This window comes from Piliocolobus tephrosceles, chromosome 3 (genome assembly GCF_002776525.5).
Source record: "Piliocolobus tephrosceles isolate RC106 chromosome 3, ASM277652v3, whole genome shotgun sequence".
In the NCBI taxonomy this organism is placed as follows: domain Eukaryota; kingdom Metazoa; phylum Chordata; class Mammalia; order Primates; family Cercopithecidae; genus Piliocolobus; species Piliocolobus tephrosceles.
This window is the reverse complement of record NC_045436.1, coordinates 135612460-135639839: the sequence shown is the minus strand read 5'-3', so window position 1 is coordinate 135639839 and position 27380 is coordinate 135612460. Positions and strand designations below refer to the sequence as shown.

Sequence of the window (27380 nt, the reverse complement as noted above, 5' to 3'; positions counted from 1 at the left end):
GCATTGCATTGCAGAGTTCAGCTTTGTGCCTCTACCTGTCTGCACACATGTGAAAGTTTTATAATGGGTAATAGTTGTTAGCAAAATGTAAGTCCTATTTTCCTTGGAGATGGTAAGAGGAAAAAGTAACCACTAAACAAATTCCATTAACGCAATTACTACAATGCCTTGTATTATAATCCTTAACACTCTAGTTAATGTTAACTAGTTGGGAAAGGACGTTCATAGCCTACCCACTGCCATTAAAAGTTTTTTTCTTGTCTTAAAATATACATAACACAAAATTTATCTTTTTAACCATTTTCAAGCGTACATTTCCATGGCATTAAATAGACTCACAATGTTGTCCAACCACGACCACTTCCACTTCCAGAACTTTTTCATTATCCCAAACTGGAACTCTGTGCCGTTTCCTGCTCCCCGTTTCCTGCTCCCCCCAGCCCTGGCAATCACTATTTCTACTTTCTGTTTCTATGAATTTGACTATTCTAGGTAACTTATATAAGTGGAACCGTATAGTATGTGTCCTTTTATGTCTGGTTCATTTCACTCAGCATGATGTTTTCAAGGTTCATCCATGTTATAATGTGTCAAAATTTTCTTACTTTTTAAGGCTGAATTATATTCCATTGTATGTATTGACCACATTTTGTTTATCCATTCATCTGTTGATGGATATTTGGGTTGTTTCCTCCTTTTGGCTGTTGTGAATAATGTTTCTTTGAACACTGGTGTACATGCTGGTGTATTTTATTAGTGAGCTACACAAACCTATTAACCAGAGATTTAAAGTCTCCCCTAAATAAGTGGTTATACAATTTGGTCATACATTAGAATTACTGGGGGTTTTAAAAGGTTCCCAGTATCTATGTTGCACCCCTGAAAAATTATGTGAGATTACCTGGGAGTGGGACCCAGGCATCAGTGCCTTTGGTAAATCTTACCTGTTGATTCCACTGTGCAGCCAAGTTTGAGAACTAGTGCCCTAAACAATTGCCTCATAAATATCATTTCATCTAAGGCTCTTTTCCTTTCCCTACAATCTTTAAACCACACTCAGATTTCCCATACTTATAAATCCAATTTAGCTGAATTAAATTCATTGTCATGTTTCCACCAAAGCAGTTACTCATAATTTAAGCTTAAGGGGGAAAATCTCAGCTCTGTATAAAATTATTAAGGAAATGTTTGCTCTTATCAACAATAGGATGAATATAGTCAAATATGTTTTAAAAATTTAATCTACTAATGAAACTCTAAACACATTTCAATTGCAGGACTGAGAATTAACTTTTTATTTTTATTTATTTACTTTTTATTTTTTTGAGATGGAGTCTTGCTCTGTCACCCAGGCTGGAATGCAGTGGCGTAATCTCAGCCCACTGCAACCTCTGCCTCCAGGGTTCAAGCAATTCTCCCTGCCTCAGCCTCCCGAGTAGCTGGGATTACAGGCGCCTGCCACCCCACCCGGCTAATTTTTGCGTATTTATAGAGATGGGGTTTTGCCATGTTGGCCAGGCTGGTCTTGAACTCCTGACCTCAGGTGATACGGCCGCCTCGGCCTCCCAAACTGCTGGGATTACAGGTGTGAGCCACCATGCCTGGCCACAAAATTAACTCTTACTAATACAATTATTAAATATTGCCTTGGGAATGTCACGCTAATGTAATTTTATAGGAAAGAAAGAAAACACCATTATTTGCAGGTGACACAATTGAAATGCTTAGAAAATTCAAAAGAATCAGCTTTCAAAAAGTCCTGAAGGCATACAAATAAGTTAATGGCAAGAAAAAGAGATAATCCTTATGTAGGATCCTTGTATAACCTTGTATACCAGCTGAAAAATAAGAGATCCAATGTATAACAACCACAAAAATTAAAATACTTAAAACAAAAGATGCAGTACACATTTATTTGTTTAATTATAAACCATATTGGACAATGCTTCAGAAAGTGGCTTGTAGAACAGGCTGCTTAGGGGATTATCCTGGCTTCCAGCACTTAGTAGCTGTGAGAACCTGGGGAGTTATTTAACCTCTCTGTGCCTGAGTGCGTCTATCTATAAAGTGGGGAAATAATAGTACCTACTGCATAGTATTAGAAAGATTAGATGAGTTTAAAATCTACAGTGCTTAGAACAGTCCCTGCTACAATAGCATCATTTCAGTGTTAGCTTTTAGGTTTATTATGAGGAGTCTTTTGAGAAAGGAATTAACTACATAGAGGGCTATAGCGTATTGTTGAATAGAGTGAGTTTGTAGGTGTGAAGGGAGACAGAAAATAAATACACAGTGGATGACTGGGTGCGAAAGAAACAAGTCTGAAGCTTGAGACTAAATATTTTATATATTTGTCCTCCCTATATAATATGAGATTGCGTGAATGAGCATAAGATTTCTACATCAACACAACTCCAGTTAAATACAGAGAATGCTAAATATTGTATAAAGGGAATTTATAAAAATTCACAGGGAAAAATAAATGGATTTAAATATAAAATAATATTTGAACAAGAAGGGCTGTTATCAGCTTTTACAGCCTATTATGCAGCACTTACAAAACAGTAGTGGCATAGTAAATACTACTTCAAGAACTAAGAATCTAGAAACAACTCCAGGTTTAAAGAAAGCAAGAGGAAACATGGCTGTATAAGATTTTTCAAAACTCAAGGGGATGTAAATATATATCCTATGTATACACAATATGTATGTATACACATATACACAATTAGTTTTCTATATATTATATATACATATATATATACACACACACACATGACTGTGCCCAACTAATTTTTAAATTTTTAAAAATTTTCACTTTTTGTGAAGACAGAGTCTTGCTACCTTGCCCAGGCTGGTCTTGAACTCTTGGCCTCAGGTGATCCTCCCACTTTGGCCTCCCAAAATGCTGGGATTACAAGCATGAGCCATCATGATTGGCCAATATAGTTGAATAATTGGATAGAAACTTGAAAAGTACTCCAAAGGCCTTAAACATTAAAAAAAAATAGGGAACCATTAGAAAACAATTTTCAAAACAAAGCTATGAAAGAAAAATTAATTTATTTCTGCTTTGAAAACCTCGGTGGCAACAGACTGGAATATCTGAAACAGACTAGAATATCAGACTGGAATATATATTACAATTTTAAGTATCTGTAAAATGGGACACAAAAGCACAATAACAGAATAGGAAGCTTTAAAAATCAAGTGTGACCAAAAAATTGATCCATCTCCACTTCCATCCTGAACATGGTGTGTCTTGCTTTAAGTTCTGAAATAGCTCCTACTCGAATAGGTTTCTCTGCTTTTACCCTTGCCTTCCTAAAAGTCCGTGCTCCACGTAGAAAGCCGGGTAATCGTTTTTAAAGAACTTAATAAGACAGGGTCAAGTCTCACACTTAATACTCTCCATTGCCTTCCCAGTGCACTAAAATAAAATCCAAATCCCTACTCATGGTTCATAAGGTTTCACATGACCACTCACCTTATACCAGCCTACTTCAGCCGTTGATAGGTCCTGTGCTGGGTCCCACCTGAGTCTTTGTACCAACTGTTTCTTACTTTTTCATTCTTCTTTTTTTTTTTTGAGATGGAGTCTCACTCTTGTTGCCCAGGCTGGAGTGCAATGGTGCAATCTCGGCTTACCGCAACCCTCGCCTCCCTGGTTCAAGCGATTCTCCTGCCTTAGCCTCCCAACTAGCTGGGATTACAGGCAGACACTGCCACGCCTGGCTAATTTTTTGTATTTTTACTAGATATGGGGTTTCTCCATGTTGGTCAGGCTGGTCTCGAACTCCTGACTTCAGGTGATCTGCCCACCTGGGCCTCCCAAAGTGCTAGGATTACAGGTGTGAGCTACCGCGCCCGGTCATGTTTTTTTTTTTTTTTTCCCCCCCCCCCCCCCCAGGATGGAGTTTCGCTCTTTCCCCGGGGCTGGAGTGAATGGCGACCTCAGCTCATTGCAACCTCCGCCCCACCGGTTGAAGCGATTCTCCTGCCTCAGCCTCCTGAGTAGCTGGGATTATAGGTGCCCACCACCATGCCTGGCTAATTTTTTTTGTATTTTTAGTAGAGATGGGGTTTTACCATGTCGGCCAGGCTGGTCTCCAACTCCTGACCTCAGGTCATCCACCCCCACTTGGCCTCCCAAAGTGCTGGGATTACAGGCATGAGCCACCATGCCTGACCTCTACCAGCAGTTTCTTTTGTCTGGAATGCTCTTCACAATCCCCCATCTTTACAAGACAGGATTCTTCACATACTTCAGATTCCAGCCTATATAGTTCTTTCTCTGAGAAGCTTTATCTGAGCCCTCAGTTTAAAGTAATAAAAACAAAACAAAACAAAGACTAGAGGCTGGATGTGGTGGCTCACACCTGTAATCCTAGCACTTTGGGAGGCTGAAGCAGGTGGATCACTCAAGCCCACAAGTTGAAGACTAGACTAGACTGGGCAACATGGTGAAACCCCGTCTCTATCCGCAAAAATACAAAAATTAGCTGGGCATGGTGGTGCACATCTGTAGTTCCAGCTACTTGGGAGGCTGAGGTGGGAAGGCTGCTTGAGCCCAGGAGGCAGAGGTCAGAGTGAGCCATGGTTGCCACTGCACTCTAGACTGGGTGACAATGTGAGACCATGCCTAAAAACAACAACAAACCTAAAACAAAACCAAATGTATTTCTGTATGCCAGGCAGTTTCTAACACTTTACATACAAAACTCAAAATATTCTCACAAGAACCCAATGAGAGAGATTCTATTATCATTTCCATCTTATAGCAAGAAAACTGAATCCCAGCAAAGTTGGGTAAAAATCTCAATATACAGCAAGAAAGTAGCTTATAAGTGCCTTTATTTAATTGCTGTGCTCTGCTGCCTGTACAAGTAGCCTTCCTTCTACTCTCAATCATATCACTGTTTTTATTTTCACTATGGCACTTTTAAAAGTGTGATTTTTAAAATTTGTGACTTGTTTCTACTGATAGAATGTCTGTCTTGTTCACTGCTATATGTCCAATACCTAGAATAACGACTAGCAAATTGGAAATACTTAATACTCTCTCTCTCTATATATATATATATAATATATATATAGTGTGTGTGTGTGTGTGTTTGTTAGATGGAGTTACACTCTTGTTGCCCAGGCTGGAGTGCAATGGCACAATCTCAGCTCACTGCAACTTCCTCCTCCCAGGTTCAAGCAATTCTCTCACCTCAGCCTCCGGAGTAGTTGGGATTACAGGCACCCACCACCACACCCCAGCTAATTTTTGTGTTTTTAGTAGACCTGGGGTTTCACAAATACCCAATACTGAAAGTTGCATTATCTTGTAATGGCTTTTCTAGTTTCAATGCATATTGCATAACAAACACAGGAAATCCTATATCTTTCAGCTCAAGGAGTCTTTCTCTTGTGACCTGTATTGCTGAAGTTTTTCTTACCTTCTCGTGTGTGTGTGTGTGTGTGTGTGTGTGTGTTTTGAGACAGAGTTTTACTCTTGTTGCCTAGGCTGGACTGCAATGGTGTGATCTCGGCTCACTGCAATCTCCGCCTCTTGGGTTCAAGTGATTCTCTCGCCTCAGACTCCTGAGTAGCCGGAATTACAGGCATGCACCACCAGGTCTGGCTAATTTTGTATTTTTTTTTTTTTTTTTTAGTAGAGATGGGGTTTTTCCACATTGGTCAGGCTGGTCTCAAACTCCCAACCTCAGGTGATCCACCTGCCTTGGCCTCCCAAAGTGCTGGCATTATAGGCATGAGCCACTGCACCCCAGCCTACCTTCTTTTGATATCAACATTACTATGAACAATAAACCCATCTATAAGGGCTCTATTGTTCCAGAGTATGAGTTTTCTTTTCTTTTTCTTTTTGAGACAGGAGCTCACCCCATCACCCAGGCTGGAGTGCAGTGGCACAATCTTGGCTCACAGCAGCCTAGACCTCCCAGCCTCACGTGATCCTCACACCTCAGCCTCCTGGGTAGCTGGGACTGTAGGCACATGCCACCACACCTGGCTAATTTTTTGTAGAAACAGGGTTTCGCCATGTTGCCCAGACTGATCTCCAACTCCTGGGCTCAAGCAATCCACCTGCCTTAGCCTTGCAAAGTGCTGGAATTATAGGCATGAGCCACCACGCCCAGTATGTGTGTGTGTGTGTGTTTTTTTTTTTTTTTGCCACAGAATCTCACTCTGTTGCCAGGCTGGAATACAGTGGCATGATCTCGGCTCACTGCAACCTCCACTTCCTGGATTCAAGCGATCCTCCTGCCTCAGCCTCCTGAGTGGCTGGGACTACAGGTGACTGCCACCATGCCCAGCTAATTTTTGTATTTTTAGTAGAGATGGGGTTTCACCATGTTGGCCAGGATGGTCTTGATTTCTTGACCTCATGATCTGCCCACATTGGCCTCCCAAAGTGCTGGGATTACAGGCGTGAGCCACTGTGCCTGGCCATCTGTGTTTCCTTAATGTAACTTGAAATGATTATTCTGTTAATAAATTATCTGCTATATTCATAAATTTGTTTATATGCAACCTTAAAAAGGTAAGAATCTCATTGTCCATTCCTCTTTCATGTAATTTCTTTCATTTGTGAATGGCTTTTCCTTTCTGTTTTATTTGCAAATACATATACATATCATTTCCCCTTTTTTAAAATAAAAATTAACATACTAGGCTGGGCACGGTGACTCACGCCTATAATCCCAGCACTTTGGGAGGCTGAGGTGGGCGGATCATGAGGTGAGGAGATTGAGACCATCCTGGCTAACACGGTGAAACCTGTCTCTACTAAAACTACAAAAAATTAGCCAGGTGTGGTAGCGGGCACCTGTAGTCCCAGCTACTTGGGAGGCTGAGGCAGAAGAATGGCATGAACCCAGGAGGCAGAGGTTGCAGTGAGCTGAGATTAAGCCACTGCGCTCCAGCATGGGCAAAAGGGCCAGACTCTGTCTCAAAAAAAAAAAAAAAAAAAAGATAACATACTAGGTACCCTGTTCTGAATCTTGCTATTTTTCAGTAATGGCATAATCTTTAGCAAGCTATTTACCCTTTGAGTTGATTCATCTGTAAAATATGAACACTGTGAGGATTAACTAGAAAGATGCATGTAAGGAACTCACCAGAGGACTGGGCAGAGTGAAGCATTTGATATAATAGATGCCACCTCAACACTCCCTACATCCTACTTCCACCTGCAGTCCATGTCGTAAGATGGCTAAAATGCATACCAGACTAACATTCCATTAGACCACTAAAATGCCCATGAGAAGTCAGGAAAGCTCAGATCATACCAGCCTAAATTATTTGTGGCTCTCTCTCTAAAGTAAGTTTTCAGTCGATTCAGATGACTAACCAATATTTATTCTTTGAGACAAATTTAAGGACATAGTCTTGTATATGCGTACATTGGATTCTTCTACGACTTCAACAAAAATCAAGGGAACAAAATTCTCTTATCTATTCAAACACACTCTTTTGTCTATCGAGAAGTCTACAAAGTGCTGTTGGGAGAAACTTTCCTGCTCCCAACTTAGTTCCAGTGTTTGGGGGCTTGCAAATTAACAGATTAATAGAAAGAACGTTTATTATATATGCATGCAAGAACACTATAAAGAGTAGCTCTCTGAATAGCAAGGGGGAAGGGTTTACAGATCAACTTAATGGTGTGTGTCTTAAGGCTTCAGAGTGAAACTATGAAAAGTTCTGATAAGGCTTATTTACAATACCTTGGGAGATCCTAGTGCTAAGTGCCCTTATAAGAGGAACACTTGGAGGAGGGTTTTGGCAGCTGAATTCTCAGTAAAGCCTGCTTTACTCATCAAAGTTTAGCTAAGGCTTTTCTTCTGCAGCTGCTGTTTGTTCAGATATTCTCAAAGTAGATTTGTGTCATACTGATGGGTTGTTAGTCCCTTCATTGCCCTATTTGAAACTTGACATGAAGTTTCATTGACAAGGAGCTGTGCTGATTGCTGTGGAGATAAGGCTGGGTTCAGAGGTTGGGAGTTAAGGGATCTGCCAGATTTGCGAAAGATGTGAACATAGATTAGAACAAAGATGAATAAGCAGAAAAGAACAATTAAAAGCACATAGCCCCATGATCTGAACCAGTCTCCCACTTTTGCAAATAGGCCTTCCCAATCAAATAACGGTCCATTCTTCAGGTTCTCAGATATTTCATATAGATATTGTATATCAGACATTATTGCTTCCGAATTATTTATATAGAGGCAACACTGTTTGCCAACAGTTCTACAAGCCGTTTGTCGTTGGGTGGTTGGTATATCCAAGACATGATCCTTTTGGGAGGCAGACGCTAAACTGCTAACTTTTGATTGGTGTGCTTCCAAGGTCTGCTTAGTGGCACTGATTTCCTGTTCCATTGCTTTGGAAATGTTTAGAATTGCCTTTTCTAAATCATAAGTTCCCAAACTTGGAAAAAGGGCCCTTATTGTTGAATTGTCCTTGGGGTTGCAATACAGAGGTGGATTGTCTGTGTCTCGTTGGGTGCATCTATGTGGTGTTCCTTTATGAATGAAGGATCTCAGGTTTGTAATTTGGCTAGCATTTAAGGTGAGGTATCTGGTGAGGGAAGGTACCAGATACCCAAGTCCACATCGTCCAGACCATTTAGGTGGAAACCCTTTGTACACCCCATTGCCGCATAAAAAAAAGAGGCCAGAGTTGTTCACAGACAAGGTCAGATTGGAACCTGTGAGCCACCAGGTGGGGGTCTGCTGTCCATCATGACCTTTGTCATTAGTTATGTTGGCATCTGCACATCTCCATTTCCCATGTGCCTGTGTCAGGCCATAAGAGCAAAATAGGTTGCGAAATAGCTGGTACAGAAGGCCTTTGGTTTGGTTTTGGCAGCTATAAAGACAGGTGCCATTACCTGACCAGGTCAATCCAGAATTTCGATCTACCCATTTGTAGTCTTGGGTATTGGGTAGACCAATCAAGGGAACAGCTGAGCTGTTCCAGGTCTGGTTTGTGCAACCTGCAAACCAGGAACATTGTCTAGTGCCTAGGCAAACACTTGTATCATCATAATCATTCCTGGATTCATCTGTAACATCTATAGAGGGCATGAAGGTGCCATCTGTAAAATCAAACCATAATATTTGATTACAGTATTGTTTAGGTATATTACCTAGGAAGGGTCCAGTGCCATTTTTATTTTCTACACAAAGGGAAAAATTTCCCTCCAATAATCTTACTTGAGCGAAGGATAGACCTTGAGCTTCCATGGAGGCTTCCCAGTGCCAAGTCGCTTTACCATAGGAGGAAGTAGAGTGATTCTGTACTTCTGCTTGTGGATACCACACCCTTTCATACATCCATTGTCCAGAATAGGTCCACCAGGTGCTTGCACTGGCAGGAACAAAAACTAGTTCGGGTTGTTCTGCATTATCTAGATGCTCACATAGCCAGCAATTAGACTGATTAGTCAAGATAGATAGTGTTCGGAAAACTGGTGCAAGCAGGTGTTGAGCTTGTACTAGAATTGTCAAAAAAGCAGTAAGGGTTAATCGAAGCAGGGCATAGTTTGAAAGGGAGACCATACTGGAGGAACAGAGGGAAAACAGGCTAGGTTAAGACAAGCAAACTCCAGACAACAGAGATTCAATGAAAGGGGAGGGTTTTGTTTAAATTTCTAAGTCAGAGAATTTTCCAGGTCAGGGAGGGAAGATGTTTCAGCTAGTTGGAGATGGAGACGAAGTTCTTGGTCTGAGATACTGAGTAAAGCTGTCTACTTCATCTGCTCATGGAGCCTGTGAGTAGGTGCTGAAATTCCTCAATTTGAGGTAACCCATAGGCATGACCTTCCAGTTGTCATGTGATGATCTTGATCTAGCTTGCTGTGGCTTGTACAAATTCAGGAATTTTATTTTGATGGCTGTGTAGGTGGGTAGCACTACTTCATAAGGTCTCTTCTTTTTCCAGGGAGGTTATAATACATCTTTTCTTCTAAAAACTTTGATATACTTGATCACCTGGTGATCACCTGGTGAAAAGATGGCAGGGTCTGTTAGAGAAAGCCACATATTTTTACCTGTTGAAAACATGCTCCAAGTATACTAATTATTGTATATAATTAATCATAGTTTTGAATTGTTCACTGAAGTCCCCACAATGCTCATTCAATCTATGAAAGTTTTAGAGATGCCAGTAGGCACAGAGTAGCCAGAAACTATTTCAAAAGCAGTCAGTCCTCCTATTTGGAGTATTCGACCTTTTTTGTTTGTTTCTTATTTTTTGTAGAGATGGGGTCTCACTTTGTTGCCCAGGCTGGTCTTGAACCCCTGGCCTCAACTGATCACCCTGTCTCAGCCTCCCAAAGTGTTGGAATTACAGCCATGAGCCACTGTACCTGGCCAGTATTCCAGATCTTTATAAGGACCAAGGATAATGCTTTTGGCTGTCTGAGTCCAGTTTATTGACAGATTTTTTCCTAGAGTTCATTTTATGTTTAGATTTTTAGGTTCACTTGCCTTGAGGATTGAGGATAGTAGGGGGGATAAAATTTTAATGAATATCCAAGAGTTTTGCAAGGAAGTGATTTAATTCTGCTGTAAAGTGAGTTCCTTTATCTGATTCAATTCATAAAGGAATGCCAAAACAAGATATAATCTCAGTTGTTAGTTTCCTTTTCACTGTTATGGCCTTAGCACATCTAGTTGGATAGCACAGTCAATCCATTAAACATGCAGTGAGAACAGGCTAAGGCTGGAGACAAATCTATAAAGTCCATTTAGAGTACCATAAAAGGCAATGTGGGTCTTGGAAGACTCTTTGTAGTATGCTTACCATACTCCAGAGTCTTGGTGAGATTTACGAGTACTGCACTGGGAAACAATTTGATCAGAAATGCTATGGATGCCAAAGGTCAACTGTCTTTTGGCTCTTTTGATCATCCTATTCACGTATATGTAAATACTTTAAAATTTTCTGTATACTAATTATGTTCTGACATTTAGAAAACCTTTCCAGCTGAGGGCCAGGCACGGTGGGACACACCTGTAATCCGAGCACTTTGGGAGGCTGAGCCGGATGGATCACTTGAGGCCAGGAGTTCAAGAACAGCCTGACCAACATGGAGGAACCTTACCTCTACTAAAAATACAAAAATTAGCTGGTCATGGTGGTGTGCACCTGTGGTCCTAGCTACTTGGGAGACTGAGGGAGGAAAATTGCTTGAACCTGGGAGGCGGAGATTCCAGTGACCCAACATCGCGCCACTGCACTCCAGCTGGGGTGACAGAGTGAGACTCTGTCTAAAAAACAAAACTCAAAACAAACAAACAAAACACCTTTCCAGCTGAGGAGAGACTACCTTTCTTGGGGGCTAGCCAATTCTCAGAGATAACAAGGGGCCAACCAGGAGCATGTCGTTGATATACAAACTAATCCAGAGCCATACCTCCTCTATCGCGCCCTTACACACATGTAAGGAATTATCTGTCTGCCTTAATCATCCCAGGGCCACGTGCTATGCAACTAGGGGACAACCTCTACAGTTTGAAATCCATTGAAATGATTTAAACTAGCCAATCCTAAGCTGTTCACCCTGCCCTGTCTCTTCTTTCCCATGGAGGTTAACACACATCCCTGGCCTTGAGTGGAACGAAATGACCCAGGCCACAAGCATATGACCAGTGGGACTGGAGGGTTCCTTGATGTGTTTGTCACCAAGGCCCGAATCTGGCTCTCTTAACAGAAAGGCAATTGACACTCATGGGCTCACTTAGCAAAACAGCTGCTTCTAATGGGGATTGCAGACTTCAAGAAACTGAGATGCAGCCAGGCACAGTGGCTCACACCTGTAATCCCAGCACTTTGGGAGGCCAAGGCAGGCGGATCACATGAGGTCAGGAGTTCGAGACCAGCCTGACCAACATGGAGAAATCACATCTCTACTAAAAATACAAAATTAGCCAGCTGTGGTGGCACATGCAATCCCAGCTACTCAGGAAGGTAAGGCAGAAGAATTGCGTGAACCTGGGAGATAGAGGTTGTAGTGAGCCGAGATTAGGCCATTGCACTCCAGCCTGGGCAAAAAGATGGAAACTCCATCTCAAAAAAGAAACTGAGATGCATGAGCTGTGGACCAGGGAGCACTGCAGGGAGTAGTAGCAAACCCTGTAAAAAAAAAAAAAAAAAAATCTTAAATCACCCTTTCTTGTGCCGCTTTTAAGGTTAACACAGTGCTTTAAGCAGAAGGGTAAAGTAAGTCTCCATAAAACCCAGAGAAGAGAATGTGAAGCTCCTCTTTGGAGGAGCTGGACTCCTGTCTGGAGTCGCAGCTGAACAATTTCCTTACAGTTTAAGCACCTTTGTGATATTTTTACATGTCACATATGATGCATTTAAACTTAACCTTAGTTTTGACAGTGCATTAAAACCAAGTGTTGGTATTTGACACTGTAGGCAGTAATGGTGCAGCAAAATAGTGTAAAGACTGCTTTTACCTGAGAACATCTGAAGACTGGCTGACTCTGGTCACACCTCCCAGAACCAGATTTCAATGGGTATGGACATTTGAACTGTTACCTACTTAGGCCATGGAATGTCTCAGGTTACTCAAACTCAGCCACAAATGCCTTGCGTCACTTGCGTTCATCCTGATCTCAAAGGCAGGTGTGCACACTTACCAGCTGGCTATTGCCACCAATGGATTCCCAATTGTGCTGCCTTTGCCTAACCTCTACGTGCTCTCCCAGGCACAACCACAGAAACCTTCACTGAGATACTGAAATTAGCATTATCCACCCCACACACCTGTTTCTATTTACTCAGTTTTGACAAGCTTTTCCGTGTTTATTGCTGTGAAAACAATGAGCTAGCTCTGGGTATTCTAGGACAACTTTCTGCCTCTCAGATAAGTTCCATAGCATATATATTTTTTTTCTTTTCCCTCGGAGACAGGGTCTCACTCTGTTGCCCAAGCTGGAATGCAGTGGTGCAAACATGGCTCCCTGCAGCCTTGAACACCTGGGCTCAAGGGATCCTCCCACCTCACCCTCCCCTGTAGCTGGGACTACAGGCATGCACCACCATACCTGGCTTCTTCTTCTTTTTTTTTTTTTTAATTATTTTTAATAGAGACAAGGTCTGGCCATGTTGCCCAGGGTGGTCTCAAACTTCTAAGTTCAAGCGATCCTCTCATCTTGGCATCCCAAAGTGCTAGTATTACATACAGGTGTGAACCACCATGCCTGGCCTCATAGCACATTTTTCATGTCAGTTGGATCCCGTGGCATCAGGCATGCTCCTATGCCCATGTAGTGACCTCAGTTGCCACCCTAATTGACAAAGCCATTAACCTTACAATAGGTTCTCTTATTTACCTTTGTTTCCCATTCTGTGTCAACTCTTACAATTCCATAAAAGAGTGCCTTTCTACTTGACAGATCAACCCCTCCTTATCTTGCAACTCTGTAATGCTCTAAACCTGTACCTCTCCCTGATGGAGAACCCCACTCCATATACACGTGATTACAGTCACAGAGTTGGCTTCTAACCCCCAAGAAGACCTCTTAAGACACTCTCTTGAGTCATCCACACTTACTCTGGGCCAGGTGTGGTGGCGAACACCTGTAATCCCAACACTTTGGGAGGCCGAGCCAGGCAGATCACCTGAGGTTGGGAGTTTGAGACCAGCCTGGCCAACATGGTGAAACCTCATCTCTACTAAAAAATACAAAAATTAGCCAGCGTGGTGGTTTGTGCCTGTCTTCCCAGCTACTCGGGGGATCACTTGAACTCAGGAGGTGGAGGTTGCAGTGAGCTGAGATAGTACCACTGCACTGCAGCCTGGGCAACAGAGCAAGGCTCTGTCTTAAACAAACAAAAAACAGACTTACTCTGTTCTGTGACAGCTCTTATAAACAAAATTTTCAGAAAGATAATAACTGGCTATGACACAGTGAGCTTGTACACTGGCGAAAGAGAAAACATACACTACTTACACTGACTAGCTATACCCTGGGACTCTGCCATGTCCTTGGCAGTCTGGAAGCCCCATAGATGACGATGATGATGATTTGAGATGGAATTATTATTCTTACTATTATTAATTGAGATGGAATCTGTTCTCACTGTTACTCAGGCTGGAGTGCAGTGGTGCGATCTCGGCTCACTGCAACCTCTGCTTCCCGTGCTCAATCTATTCTCCTGCCTCAGCCTCTCTAGTAGCTGAAATTACACGCATGCACCACCACGCCTGGCTAATTTTTGTATTTTTAGTAGAGATGGGGTTTCACCATGTTGGCCAGACGGTTCTCGAACTCCTGACCTCAGGCGATCCGCCCGCCTCGGCCTCCCAAAGTGCTGAGATTACGGGAGTGAGTCACTGCGCCCTACTCCCCACAGATTCTCGACCTCAGCAGATACTCCCATCACCAATGGGCATATAATTGCTATCCGATTACAGCTATTTATTTTCCTATATAAATAGTTATTGTTCATTGCGCAACACTTAGGAAACTGATAGAGTATCTTTATGGAATGGTAGGACACAGAAAACTGCCAAATGGGCAGACAAAAATGGACTCCCTGTCTCTCCTCCACCCAGCTTGCGACCCTACCCTTATCTCTTACTCATGTTTATTGTCGGGCAAATGCCCCACAACCTAAAAAAGACATGGCTACCAAAGGGGGACAAGCAATTATGCTATGGATTAGACATGGGACCAAATGGACTTCTTGAGCTAGTGTGCTCACAAAGGGCAGACATAGGAGAGGCTCAAGAAAAAATAAAGCATTATACTTACAAGACCTAAAGACAGAAACCACGCCAGCCATACAGGGAAAGACACTAGGATGGTCAGTAGGCAGTAGACCACCGTGAGGGAAAGGTTTGGAACACAGCCTCTATTGCCTTCTGTTAAGTGAGCCGGATTCAGACACCAGCAACCCTCCGGTCCCACTGGCCAGGTGCTCGGGACTGGGTAATTTCCTCCGCTCAAGGCTAGGAACATACCTGCGCTTAGAACTGAGGCTGCCGCACCTCCGCAGACGTAGAAGACGAATTCTTGGAGCCCAGGGTCTGCCGGGGTTGGGTTCCTGCCGCCGCGCGCGCTACTCGCCCGAAACCCGCTACAAAGTAGCGGCGCGTCTTCCCTGGGGAGGCAAAGCGCAAACTTGTTACCGCGCCGGGACCTGCCCCGGGATCCTCCCAGCTGCTCCGCAGGACGCAGCGCCTGTGCGTCCCGCGGCCCTGGGACTGGCGCGGCCTTCCGCCCCCTGGGCCGCCGAGGGCTGCTCTACCCCTCCGTTCTGGCCGCGGGGAGCAGAGGAGCTCGCGGCGGGCAAAGCTCGAGGGGACACTGGGAGAGCCCAGACCCTGCCTGGGAGCACTCCCAGCCAGAGTCCAAAGGGCAGAGACGCACTCACAGCGCAACTCCTCGGGACAAACTGGCCGACGATCCCCACCTGGCCAGAAGACCAAGAAGGCGGCGCGCGGCGGGAACTGACCGGAGCAGGGACGCACGAGGGCCGGGAAGATCCCGGGCTGGGGCGGGGCGGGGCGGGGCACCGCAGGGCAGACTGCCGGATTCAGGCACCAGGAACCCACTCGTCCAACAGGCCACGTGCTCCGGGCTGGGTAATTTCCTCCCGCCCAAGACTAGTAACATACCCGCACTTTGGGCGTAGGGAAGACTCCGGGCGGGACGGGGCGGGGCGGGGCGGGGCTGGAAGGAGGGCCACGGGGCCGGCAGCCAATCCCAGGAAACTTCGGGACGAGGGCAGGACCAGGGCTGGACCGGCCCGGCAGTTGGTCACCGGTGTCCTCGGCCTGCCTAGGTCTGGATCCTGCACGCTGGGTGAGACACAAGGCCACCCTGCACGAAGCATCCTTCGAACCTCAGGGATTCTGGGCAGGAGAATCGGCTTCTTCAGGCACCCTGCTGGGCCTTGGCCCTCTTCGATCTGCTTCCCTCAGCCCCTCGGTTTCTCCCCCGGGAAGCCTTGGCGATTACCCTCTCCTCCCCTTGGCGCCTAGGCTCTCAGTCACGCGACCGCCTAGAGCCCTGAGCTGTTATTTATGCCGCGTTTTTACTCACTTAAGTATTCAGCACGGGTTCATCAGGTGTGTACTCTGTGCCAGGCAATCTTCTAATCCTTAAATGGAAGAAACAAAGGACTCCCTTGGACTGACATTTTTCATGGAGAATAAAAAATGAACACGAAATATGAAAATGTTAAGGTTATAAGAGCTGAGGGAAAAAAACGTGTTAAAACTTGAAAATATAAAAATAGCAAATCATCTTTCCTGTGGACAAATGAAACCCCTCTTTGATTCTAAGAAACAAAGAAACAAAACCCATCATGACTGGTGTTCTGTAGTCTTTGGAAAATACGTTTTACTGTAGAAATGACTAAATACGATGAAAGACTCTTTACCAGTAGTGGCTGGTTGGCACCTCCACACCTGAGTAACATCCTATTTTGGTTCATGTTTGATAAAGCAGAAGAGACCTGAAGAGACATGGGCCAGCCGGCGCGGTGGCTTATGCTTGTAATCCCAGCATTGGGGAGGCCGAAGTGGGCAGATCACCTGAGGTCGAGAGTTCGAAACCAGTCTGACCAACATGGAGAAACCCTGTCTATACTAAAAATACAAAATTTGGCGGGCTTGGTGGTGCATGCCTGTAATGCCAGCTACTCGGGACGCTGAGGCAGGAGAATCGCTTGAGGCAGAGGTTGCGGTGAGCCGAGACTTCGCTATTGCACTCCAGCCTGGGCAACAAGACAGAAACTCCGTCTCAAAAAAAAAAAAAAAAAAAAAAAGAAAAGAAAAGACAAGGGCCAAGGGCCATCGCTCTGAGGCGTGGGACACGTGGTCCGCAGTTGGGATACTAACTGCTGTATGGGTGGGGGAGTGGTCCTCAAACCCTGGAGCTTCTCAGTCCCTGCCTCTTTCAACCTCTAAATGGGCCCACTGCTTTTCCCTTCCCACTGTTCTGCTGGCTGGAGCACCCTCACCACCAGCAGTGCGGCTCTCACCCCTCTGGTCTGGGTTCTGCCAGCCCCACGGGTCTAAGCTCTCCCCAGACCATTATTTTTTGCCTCTTCCTTCTTCATTGAGGTCCTCTCTCTGTCTTTTGCTCTTTTGCCTGGCTCAAGACATGGGTTTAACCACTGTTTATACTACCCCTTGCTAATGTTGACTCACTACCCCATATCTTTTTCTTTTTTCTTTTTTCCCAAGTGGCACTTTTTGAAATGTCTTTTATTGATGTTTCTTTACACGTTGTTTTTACATGCATTACAGTGTGATGAACACATCCATCCACTGAAATAACATTATTCTCAACCATGCAAAAGCAAGCAATACTCTTAGAATAATCCTTTCTGCATATGTCTTTAGACACTTTTACATTCATAACACGGCGGTCACCACCCCATTTCTATGTTTAAGTAACTTGACTTTTTCTCTTTCTCCCTTTCTCTATCAATTAAATTCCCATTTTATTTTACCCCAAGCTACTTTTACCTAATAGAATATCTATGTTTTTTACTGTAAGATTGAATAAGGCCAGAGATGAGGAGAATAGTGATTGTGAAATAAAATGAAAGAGATAAATACTCAATTCTTGGGAGCAATAGCCTTGTTGTTGGGATATGTTTATTCATTTATAAAACCAATGAGAACCTACCATATGTCAAGTACTGTAGTAGACCTGAGAGCAAATAGTGAAAAAAAAAAAAACCCAAATCAAGGACCTTGCCCTTGTGGAACTTTTAGTATAGTAGATAAAACAGACATTGATATACAAATCATATAAAAATGTAAAATTATCACTTAACAAGAGCTGGAGTGGTGGTCAGGGACCTAGCTGTGAGTTTGAGGGAAGGATGAGTAAGCAGAAAATTGAAGATGAGTTTATAAAGCAAAAGAGTGGAGCCTGGGGTATAGGTAGAGGAAAGAGGATGTACAGTGTGTGTGCTCTAGGAAGGAGCTCAGTGTATCCAGGGACATGTAGAAAGGCTGCCGTGACTTTCTACAAAAAAAAGCCAAGGGGTCAGGTGGGGTGGAGAGAGATATAGGATAAGGCATGATATAATCTGGGCTATAGAGGGAATGTGGCTGGAGATGCTGGTGACTGCCAGACCATGCTGGACCTTGTAGACCATGTTTAAAATGCCCATCAATGATGCTCATTAATAATGTGTTGTACAAATGCGGGTCAATAAAAGTTGATGTTTGCAAGACCAGCATGTGTTCAGGTCATTATGTTCACAGCTAATAATAGCTAACCATTATTGCACACTTATTTCATTCTCTGCACTCCTTTAACTGCTCTATATAAATTATCTCATTTAATTTTTCCAGCTACTCTACCCAATAGGCATGATTAAATTCCTCATTTTAGGCAGAGCGTGGTGGCTCACACTGTAATCTCAGTGTTTGGGAGACCAATGTAGGAGGATCACTTGAGGCCAGGAGTTCAAGACCAGCCTGAGAAAAATTAGCCTGTTGCGGTGGCATGTGCCTGTAGTCCCAGCTACTCGGGAGGCTGAGGTGAGAGGCAGTGAGCTATGATAGTACCACTGCATGACAGAGCAGGAACCCATCTCTATTTTTTTTTTTTTTTTTTTTTTTTTTTTTTTGAGACCTAGCCTGGCTCTGTTACCCAGGTTGGAGTGCAGTGCTGCAATCTTGGCTCACTGCAACCTCCTCCTCCTGGGTTTAAGTGATTCTCCAGGCTCAGCATCCTGAGTAGCTGGGATTACAGCTCAGCCACCATGCCTGGCTAATTTTTGTATTTTTGGTAGAGACAAGGTTTCACCATATTGGTCAGGCTGGTCTCGAACTCCTGACCTCATGATCCACCCACCTCAGCCTCCCAAAGTGCTGGGATTACAAGCGTGAGTCACCATGCCTGACCTCTAAAAATTTTTTTTAAATCTTCATTTTGCCCTTGAAGATCCACATATTGCTGTTTTTTTTTTTTTTTTTTTTGAGAGCTAGTCTATTCCCAGTCCAATTGTGTAGATGGTTAGTGAACATATTAGGAGTTCTGAGCACATGTAATCAATGTAGCAGTTCGAGACTCAAATGCCACTCTAACACTTGCACACATGTGCACAAACACAAATTTAGAAAATTGAAATTATAGCTGCAATGGCAAGATGGTAGACACAGGATGGCAGCATGGAATTCTCAATTTCTGTAACTTTGAAGGTGTTTTCTTTAAAAATTTATGCGGCTTAATTTAGAATGCTTTAAAATACAGAATTATATTAAGGCAGTCATATTTGAAGATGCATGTTTACCTGCTGAACCTAAATAACACAGCTTCGTCTCCTGTAGAATTTGATAATATTGGATTTTAAATTGTGCTTTTTCTTTAAAAAAAAAAAAGTTCCTTAAAATGATTACATATTATCCATTATGCTTAGCATCAAATGTATTCTATGAAATCACTATATAAATTAAAGTAATAATTTATACAGTATGGTCAGTCAGACTAATTAGCATAAGGCACTTAGTTGAAAGTAGAGCTGAAATAAATGATTGTATTCTATTAAAGAAAATTGAGTGAAGAGACAGACCAGCTTCTTCTGTAGCATGATTTTAATGAGACTGCTGAGTTGAGTTCTGTTCTATATCAAAAAGGGAACACAAATCTCTTGAGGTTCTATTTCTGGCTCTACCAAAGGCTTTGCTGTTACACCTAGAGCAAGATGGAACCTGTTACTTTTTTTCCATCTGCAAAATGCAGGCAACGTTTTTAGCTTTCTTTTCCACAGGAGTAGCAGGATTAATGAGCACCACAAATGACTTTACCTATTTTGTAACTGCAAATGCATTCTTATTGCCATATTTTCATGAGAAATGAACATCTGCTGTTTTTCCGATGAGGCTAAAACTTTCAAATCTGGAGTATGTAGGTTATCAGCTCCACTTTAAAATTCCAGTTCCAAGTTTAAACAAAAGGAGAATAAGATAAATATTTCAAGTACTAATCAAAACAGTAAACAGTAAGAAGGAAGTGAAAGTGTTGCCTTATAAATGGAGTTTTTTTTTTTTGTTTTTTGTTTTTTTGGAAATAGACTATTTTCGGTAAGATTAGTAAGAGTATCTGAAATATATTATTAAAGTTTATGTAGAATGAGGCTGGTTTGCTGGAAAAGATAATTTCAAAAGTAAATTGGTATGTCTGTGGGAATTAATATGGCAAGCCTGTTGAGAAGTTTGTAGTTTGTATTTTATTTATTTAGAGACAGGGCCTTGCTACAGCCCTGAACTCCTGGGCTTGGATGGTGGGCATGTCTTGCCAGATAGCAGTAACTCAAGCAGACCCTGAGAATTACCCTATGTTTCTTGGTGAATTGTTGTTCAGTGTTCTGAGCTATGGACCCCGGGAATGGTTAAATCAGATGTTTACACCATACCTGTAAGAATACTGGGACCCTGACTCATTCCTTGGAACACGAGTCGTACAAGGAAGGGAAGCCCTTTGTTTTGAGCTGAGTAGAGGCTACTAAGTAGAGGCTACCAAACAAAAATAGCTTTATAACTTACGTGTTATGCACAGATAGCAGTGGTTTTCCTGTCCAGCATGCCACTCCTGGACGCCTGGTATGTAAGCCCCCGGAATAAAACTCCATGTCTCGCCTGCTGTCTCCTGGTCTTTTTTGTTGGCCTCTGGGTGACCATACCCTCCCAGCTTGCTGGCCTGGGAGTCCAAAACGACAGGGCTCAAGCAATCCTGCTGTTTCAGCCTAGCTGGGACTACAGTCATGTGCCACTGTATAGGATAATACACTTTAGAATGACTCTTCATAACTCTGAGATCTTTCTGTCAGTCCCAGTACTGGGCTGGGCGTGGTGGCTCAGGTTTATAATCCCAGCGCTTTGGGAGGCTGAGGTGAGTAGATCTCTTGAGCTCAGTAGTTTGAGACCAGATAGCACTAACTCAAGCAGACCCTGAGAGTTACTCTATGTTCCTTGGTGAATGTTTGTTCAGTGTTCTCAGCTATGAACCTGAGGAATGGCAAAATCAGATGTTTACAGCATACCTATAAGAACATCTGGACCCTGACTCATTACTTGGAGTGCAAGTTGTACAAGGAAGTGAGGGCAACATGGTAAAACCCCATCTCTAGGAAAAATACGAAAAGTTAGCCTGGTGTGGTGGTGCACGCCTGGGGTCCCAGCTACTCAGGAGACTGAGGTGAGAGCCTGGGCGGCAGAAGTTGCAGTGAGCCAAGATCATGCCACTACACTCCAGCCTGGGCAACTGAACGAGACCCTGTCTCAAAAAAAGAAGAAAAAAAAAAAAAAAATCCCAGCATTGATGCTGAGGGTCTGATATTGATGATGTACATGAAATGAGAAACATTCTTAAACTTCGTGATTACACAGATTACCAGCTAGTCAAAGATACTTTTATCCATCCTAGGTGACTGTTACTGGCCTATACTACTGTGGGAGAGCTCAGTCCTTATTTCAGCAAGTGGATGAGGCACACACTGTGATTGTGCTTGTTTTTGAAAGACAGAGTCCAGGTCAGAATCACAGGGAAGGAAGTCAAGTACTTCAAAATATTGAACTGGTTAATGGGAAGCGCTTAACTTCTCACTCAGAAATTCCAAGTGGAGGAATTTGCAGTAGAGTAATATGCCTGGCTTGCCTGGGCTCCTTCCCTCACTCTTCCCCAGGAAAGGAGGAACATTTTCTTCTGATCGGTGAGTTTCAAGAAGTAACTGAACAGGGAATGGCAGCCTCTTCCTGCCTCCAGGCCTCTGAGACTGCTGACCTGCAAGAGCTAGTGTAAATTTTAAAAAAATATATTTTTTGTACATTTTTTATGCATATCTATAGAAGTCTTTTTTTTTCCTTGAGATGGAGTCTTACCCTGTCGCCCAGGCTACAGTGTAGTGGCACAATCGTGACTCACTGCAGCCTTGACCTCCTGGGCTCAGGAGATCCTTCCCGCTTAATCTTCTAAGTAATTGAGGCTATAGGTGTGCACCACCATGCTTGGCTACTTTTGAAATTTTTTTGTAAAGATGGGGTCTTGCTATATCCCCCAGGCATCGAACTCCTGGACTCAAGGCACTCCTACCTGTGCCTCCCAAAGAGCTGGGATTATAAGTGTGAGCCACTGCACCTGGGTAGTATGAATTCTGTTTTCTGCAGCTGAACCCACTGGACATACTTACTGGGTGATTCTGGCCAAGCTGTTATAAATGTTCATTATGTGGACTCCAGGATGGATTTTACATAAAGAATGAAGACAAAATCTATTCATAAAATTCCCCCAAATCAACTATCACGTCATTTCAGTAACGTATAGGAGTAATTGCCCTCTTCATATAGGCTGATATTCAGATGAAATTGGACCTACTAAATATTCTGTTTTTTTTTTTTTTTTTTTTTTTTTTCTCACATTCTTCTATATCTGTGACGGCAGTGGCTGTGGACATGCAGAGTGAATGGAAAAAGTGTAATGTTTTTACATCAGACTTTTCCTACTATTATAGCACAGTAGCTAACACATATTTGAAACTCAACAAATATTTGTTGACTGAATGAATTATTACATTCAGGGATCAACTGAAAATGTTTTATGTATTTATTTTTGAGACAGAGTTTCACTCTTGTTGCCCAGGCTGAAGTACAATGGTGAGATCTTGGCTCACTGCAACCTCTGCCTCCTGGGTTCAAGCGATTCTCCTGCCTCAGCCTCCTGAGTAGCTGGGACAACAGGCATGTGCCACCATGGCTGGCTAATTTTTGTATTTTTAGTAGAGGCAGGGTTTCACCATGTTGGCCAGACTGGTCTCAAACTCCTGACCTCAGGTAATCTACCCTCCTCGGCCTCCCAAAGTGTTGGGATTACAGGCGTGAGCCACCGCGCCTGGCCAAAAATGTTTAAAAATCACTGTATTTTATAATGCCCTTAATCAGATTCTAGTAGCATGGTGGGTTACTTACTGGTGCAGCCCGGGGGGAGCCTTACCAAGCTAATTTTGGGACAGACCCATCATGGAGGCCATGGGTGTGCAGTGCCGGGAAAGCTTTTAAGCATTTATCACATGAAAGAGGGCGCTACCGCATTAGCCCAGATCTCACGTACACACATAAATACAGGTTCTCAACGAATGTTTCCAGGTGCAAGCAGTTAAAAATGTTAGAGTCCATCCTGGACAGAATGCAAAGAAAATGATATCAGCTTTCTGCTCTCTGGGGTCTGAAGCTCTAGCCTGTATCCTATAATGGCCGTCATCTTGTCATTCACTTCACCTTTAGCCTGCGTTTAATGAGCCCCTTTCTACTAAATATGCTGCCTGACTTCTTGGACCTTCTTACGTCACATATTCCAACTGCCTATCCTTGCTCTAGTTGACCTGTTTCCCAATTGTTCTCCCTCTTTCTTCCCAGACTCCTGAAGACTCTTTTAGTCACATGGGTGAAGGGTGACCTGCACATCCATTCATGATCTTAACCAGACAACAGGTACTTGTGAGCTCCAACTGTGTGCTGGGCAGTGGGCTATGTGCTGGGGATACAAAGATGATCAAAACATGGTCCTAACTCTCAGAGAGCTCACAGATGATGATGATCGTACAATAAGTGATGAGGTCGAGGTAGCACTGGGCACTGTGGGGGACAGAGATGAGGCATCAAACCAGGCTGGGAAGGGTTCCAGGAGCAAAGCTGCCTTCCTCTGGTTGTCATGTCCCAGAAGAGCATCTATTCATAAAGGTGAAATTGAGAATCCTGAATAAGTCCTAGAACCAGACCAGAAGGCTTTGTGCTTCTGGGAGAAAATGGATAGGTAGACATGGGCTCTGAAGAGGAAGGAAACTTCTACACACATTAGAGAAAATGTTGAGTGTTTAGATTCCTGGGCTTAGAAGCAGCATTTGTACATCTTTGTAATGGGGCCTTATTGGCACTCTTTTAAAATTAGTCTTGGGGAACAGGGTTAAGTGGGGGAAAATATATTAACTAAAATTTGTTTATAACGCATAGGAAAAAATTGTGTGTGTGTGCTGTAGGTATTTTTACTGCCATTTTGGAGGAGGTTTATGGTTTCCTAACAAGCTCCGATTATTATAAAGCATGTACTTGCATAGACAAGTTGAGGGAAAAGCCTGATTGACATTAATCTCAAACATGTTGCTGGGAAGAATTTTTTTCTCCTGGTTGTCTTTGAAGTGAAGATCAGAGGTGATTCTTTGTTACCCAAAAAACTTTGATGTTTTCCTGCACTACTGCTGACAGCCAGGATGTAAACACTAACATCCACAATCATTTTATGATTAGGTGAGAATTTGTTAAGGAAAACAATAATACATAATTTGTTATTGCTCAGTTGTGACTTTAAAATGTTCCTGAGTGTCTTGAAGGGAAAGATAGTTCTAGAACAGAACCATTGACATCCATTAACAAAGTCTATTTAAAAACTTGTTTAGCTGAAAATGAATGCATCAAAGTGGCAACAAAAGAACTTGCTTTAGTACAGTTGGAGTGGGAGGGAATCAGAAGAGAGAGAAAATAATAGGGAATTGATGAAAGAGAGAAACCCCTTTCTGGCCCACCAGCACAACCAAATCCATCCCCCACAACCATTCATCCACTAGCATGTGCTCAGCAGTGGGGGACACAACGTGAAGCAGATGTTCACCCTCGCAGAGTTGACAAGTCGTGGATCACAGGGCCGACTGATTTGTTAGACAGAATGCCTTCATACCGGGTGAGGAAAAGAACATTTCATCCCAAATATGCACTAACTATAGAAAAGTTGTAAAAAAAAAAAACACACACACACAAATAAATGAAGAAAATGAGAGTCACCTTTAACTTACTTCCTAGAGCTAATCATAATTAGCATTTTGGTGTAGTTCCTCCTTAAGTTCTTCTCTTTTTTTTAAGATGGAGTCTTGCTCTGTCACCCAGGCTGGAGTACAGTGGCACGATCTTGGCTCACTGCAACCTCGACCTCCTGGGTTCAAGTAATTCTCCTGCCTCAGCCTCCCGAATAGCTGGGACTACAGGTGCCTGCCACCATGCCCAGCTATTTTTTTTTTTTTTTTTTTTTTTTTGTATTTTTAGTAGAGACGGGGTTTCACCGTGTTAACCAGGATGGTCTTGATCTTCTGACCTTGTGATCTGCCCACCTTGGCCTGCCAAAGTGCTGGGATTATAGGCGTGAGCCACTGTGCCCAGCCTCCCCCTTAAGGTCTTTGTGTTTGTGTATGTGTGTCTAGCATGCAATCCATATTTTCTGTCTTGTTTTATTATTCACTTAACATTATATCATGAGCAGTTTCCTATGCTGTTAGAAATCTTTAAAAATATAATTTTTAGTGGTTACTTGATGTTCCATTTCATGGATCTACAAAATTAACTTTTACCATTTAGACTGTTTTTCTCCTTATTGTTTGCTACTGTAGTTAATAGTAAAATAACATCTTTAAACCACAAATTGTGCCCAAATCTCCAGTTCTTCTTTAAGATATATTTCTAGAGGTATAAATTTTTGGATCGCTGGATATGAAAGTTTTCCTGCTTTTGCAAAATTACTTTCCAGAATGGGAAATATTTGATTCTAGAACATCTGGATAATTTAAGCAGTGGTTTGGTTTAGTGCTTGCTCCCATGGAAATCAATCACAACGACATACTTAGCTGAATGATAGTGTTTTTTTTTTTCACAAGTGAGCATTTGGACAGAAGCTTTTTAAATTACAGGTTACAGAGTGTGGCTTTGAGGACCCACGCTGAAAACAATGGTCGTTTTTTAGTGTTTTTCTTTTTATTTTTCCCCTTTCTTTCTCCTCGCCTTTCTCATTCCCTCTTCCCCTTTTATTCACAGCAATTCAAACTTCCTCATCTCTACCCATGCTCTCCCACTGATGCTGATAACCCACATTCACAGTCTGGTATGTCTCCTTCCATAGTTTTCCTCTTGTATGTGTAATTTATTTTATTTTATTTTTTATTTTTTTTGAGGTGGAATCTTGCTCTGTCACCCAGGCTGGAGTGCAGTGGCACGATCTTGGCTCACTGCAACCTCAACCTCCTGAGTTCAAGCAATTCTCCTGCCTCAGTCTCCTGAGTAACTGGGACTACAGGTGCCCAACACCACACCCAGCTAATTTTTGTATTTTTAGTAGAGATGGGGTTTTGCCATGTTGGCTAGGCTGATCTCAAACTCCTGACCTCAGGTAATCTGCCCGCTTTGGCCTCCCAAAGTACTGGGATTACAGGCATGAGCCACCACACCTGGCCATTGTACATGTAACTAGATACTCATTTATGCACATGTATATGCACACACATGCACACATAATGTCACTATTTTACAGAAATGATGTTTCATTATACTCTTCCATGTTTAAAAAAAAAATAGTGAAAGGAAAGCAGTGTCTGGTGGTGAGTTCAGCAGTGATTTTTCTGGAGGCCATTGCTGGAGGCACACCTCAGAGCCAACTGCTCCAGCCCTTTCAATAATAGGTGCTTAAAAATTATTTTGTATTTCAGGTTGAGTGGTTCATGTTTCCTGCACTGCACCCTGATGTATACACTTCATTTAATATGTCATTTACATTATAATTCCTGGTGTTCCATTCCTTTCTAATTACCTTAGTCTGTTTCAGCTGCTCTAATAATATACCATAGACTGAGTGGCTTATAAACAACAGAAATTTATTTCTCACAGTTCTGGAGGCTGAAAGTCCAAGATCAAGACTTTGCCGATTCAGTGTTTTGTGAGGGCTGCTTCCTCACAGATGACAGCCTCCTTCTCACTCTAACCTAACATAGCAGAAGGGATGAGTGACATCTCTAGGGCCTCTTTCACAAGGGTGCTAATCCCATTCACAAGGACTCCACCCTTTTGATTTAATCGTCTCACAAAGGCCAGATCTTCTAATGCTATCACCCTGGGGGTGAGAATTTCAACATAAAAATTTTGAGAGAACATCAACATTCAGACTGTAACACAAATTAAAACAGAATAATTTCTCTTTTTTGAACCTGAATCCTGACCTTATTCAATCACCCTTTTCCAATTCCCATCACTGATATATGTCATTGCTCTTTAAAACTTTTGCCAGTCTGATGGGTATAAAATAATATCTCAGTATTGTTTAATTTTGGTCTTCTCTGATAACTAGTGAGTTTAAACATATTTTCTTAAAAAATTGCCATTCATGTTTCTTTTTCTGTAAATGCCTGTTGATATCCTTGGCCATTTTTCAATTGCTTACTTTTTTCTTATCCATATTTAATAGCTCCTAATGTATTTTAAATTATATGTCTTTGTCTATCATCAGTGTGGAAGTTTCCAGCTCACAGCCCCCAAATGTGTTGCTTTTGAATGAACTTTGTTTGCTGGACATGATTTT

At 42.7% G+C, this 27380-nt stretch overlaps 1 protein-coding gene and 1 non-coding gene across 2 annotated transcripts; one reads left to right on the top strand and one right to left on the bottom strand.

The window, feature by feature from the left end:
• Positions 1–6598: 6598 nt before the first annotated feature.
• Positions 6599–15482, bottom strand: ERVMER34-1 (endogenous retrovirus group MER34 member 1, envelope). The gene is made up of 3 exons (XM_023183160.2): positions 15403–15482; positions 14990–15129; positions 6599–10001 (listed from the first exon to the last, which is right to left on the bottom strand). The coding sequence occupies exon 3, from the start codon at positions 9567–9569 to the stop codon at positions 7878–7880; it is 1692 nt and encodes a 563-aa protein (XP_023038928.1). The 5' UTR covers positions 9570–10001; positions 14990–15129; positions 15403–15482; the 3' UTR covers positions 6599–7877.
• On the top strand, positions 12190–12313 carry LOC111520457. The gene has a single exon (XR_002724685.1). It is a non-coding gene; the product is annotated as a small nucleolar RNA SNORA26 (small nucleolar RNA).
• Positions 15483–27380: the final 11898 nt, after the last annotated feature.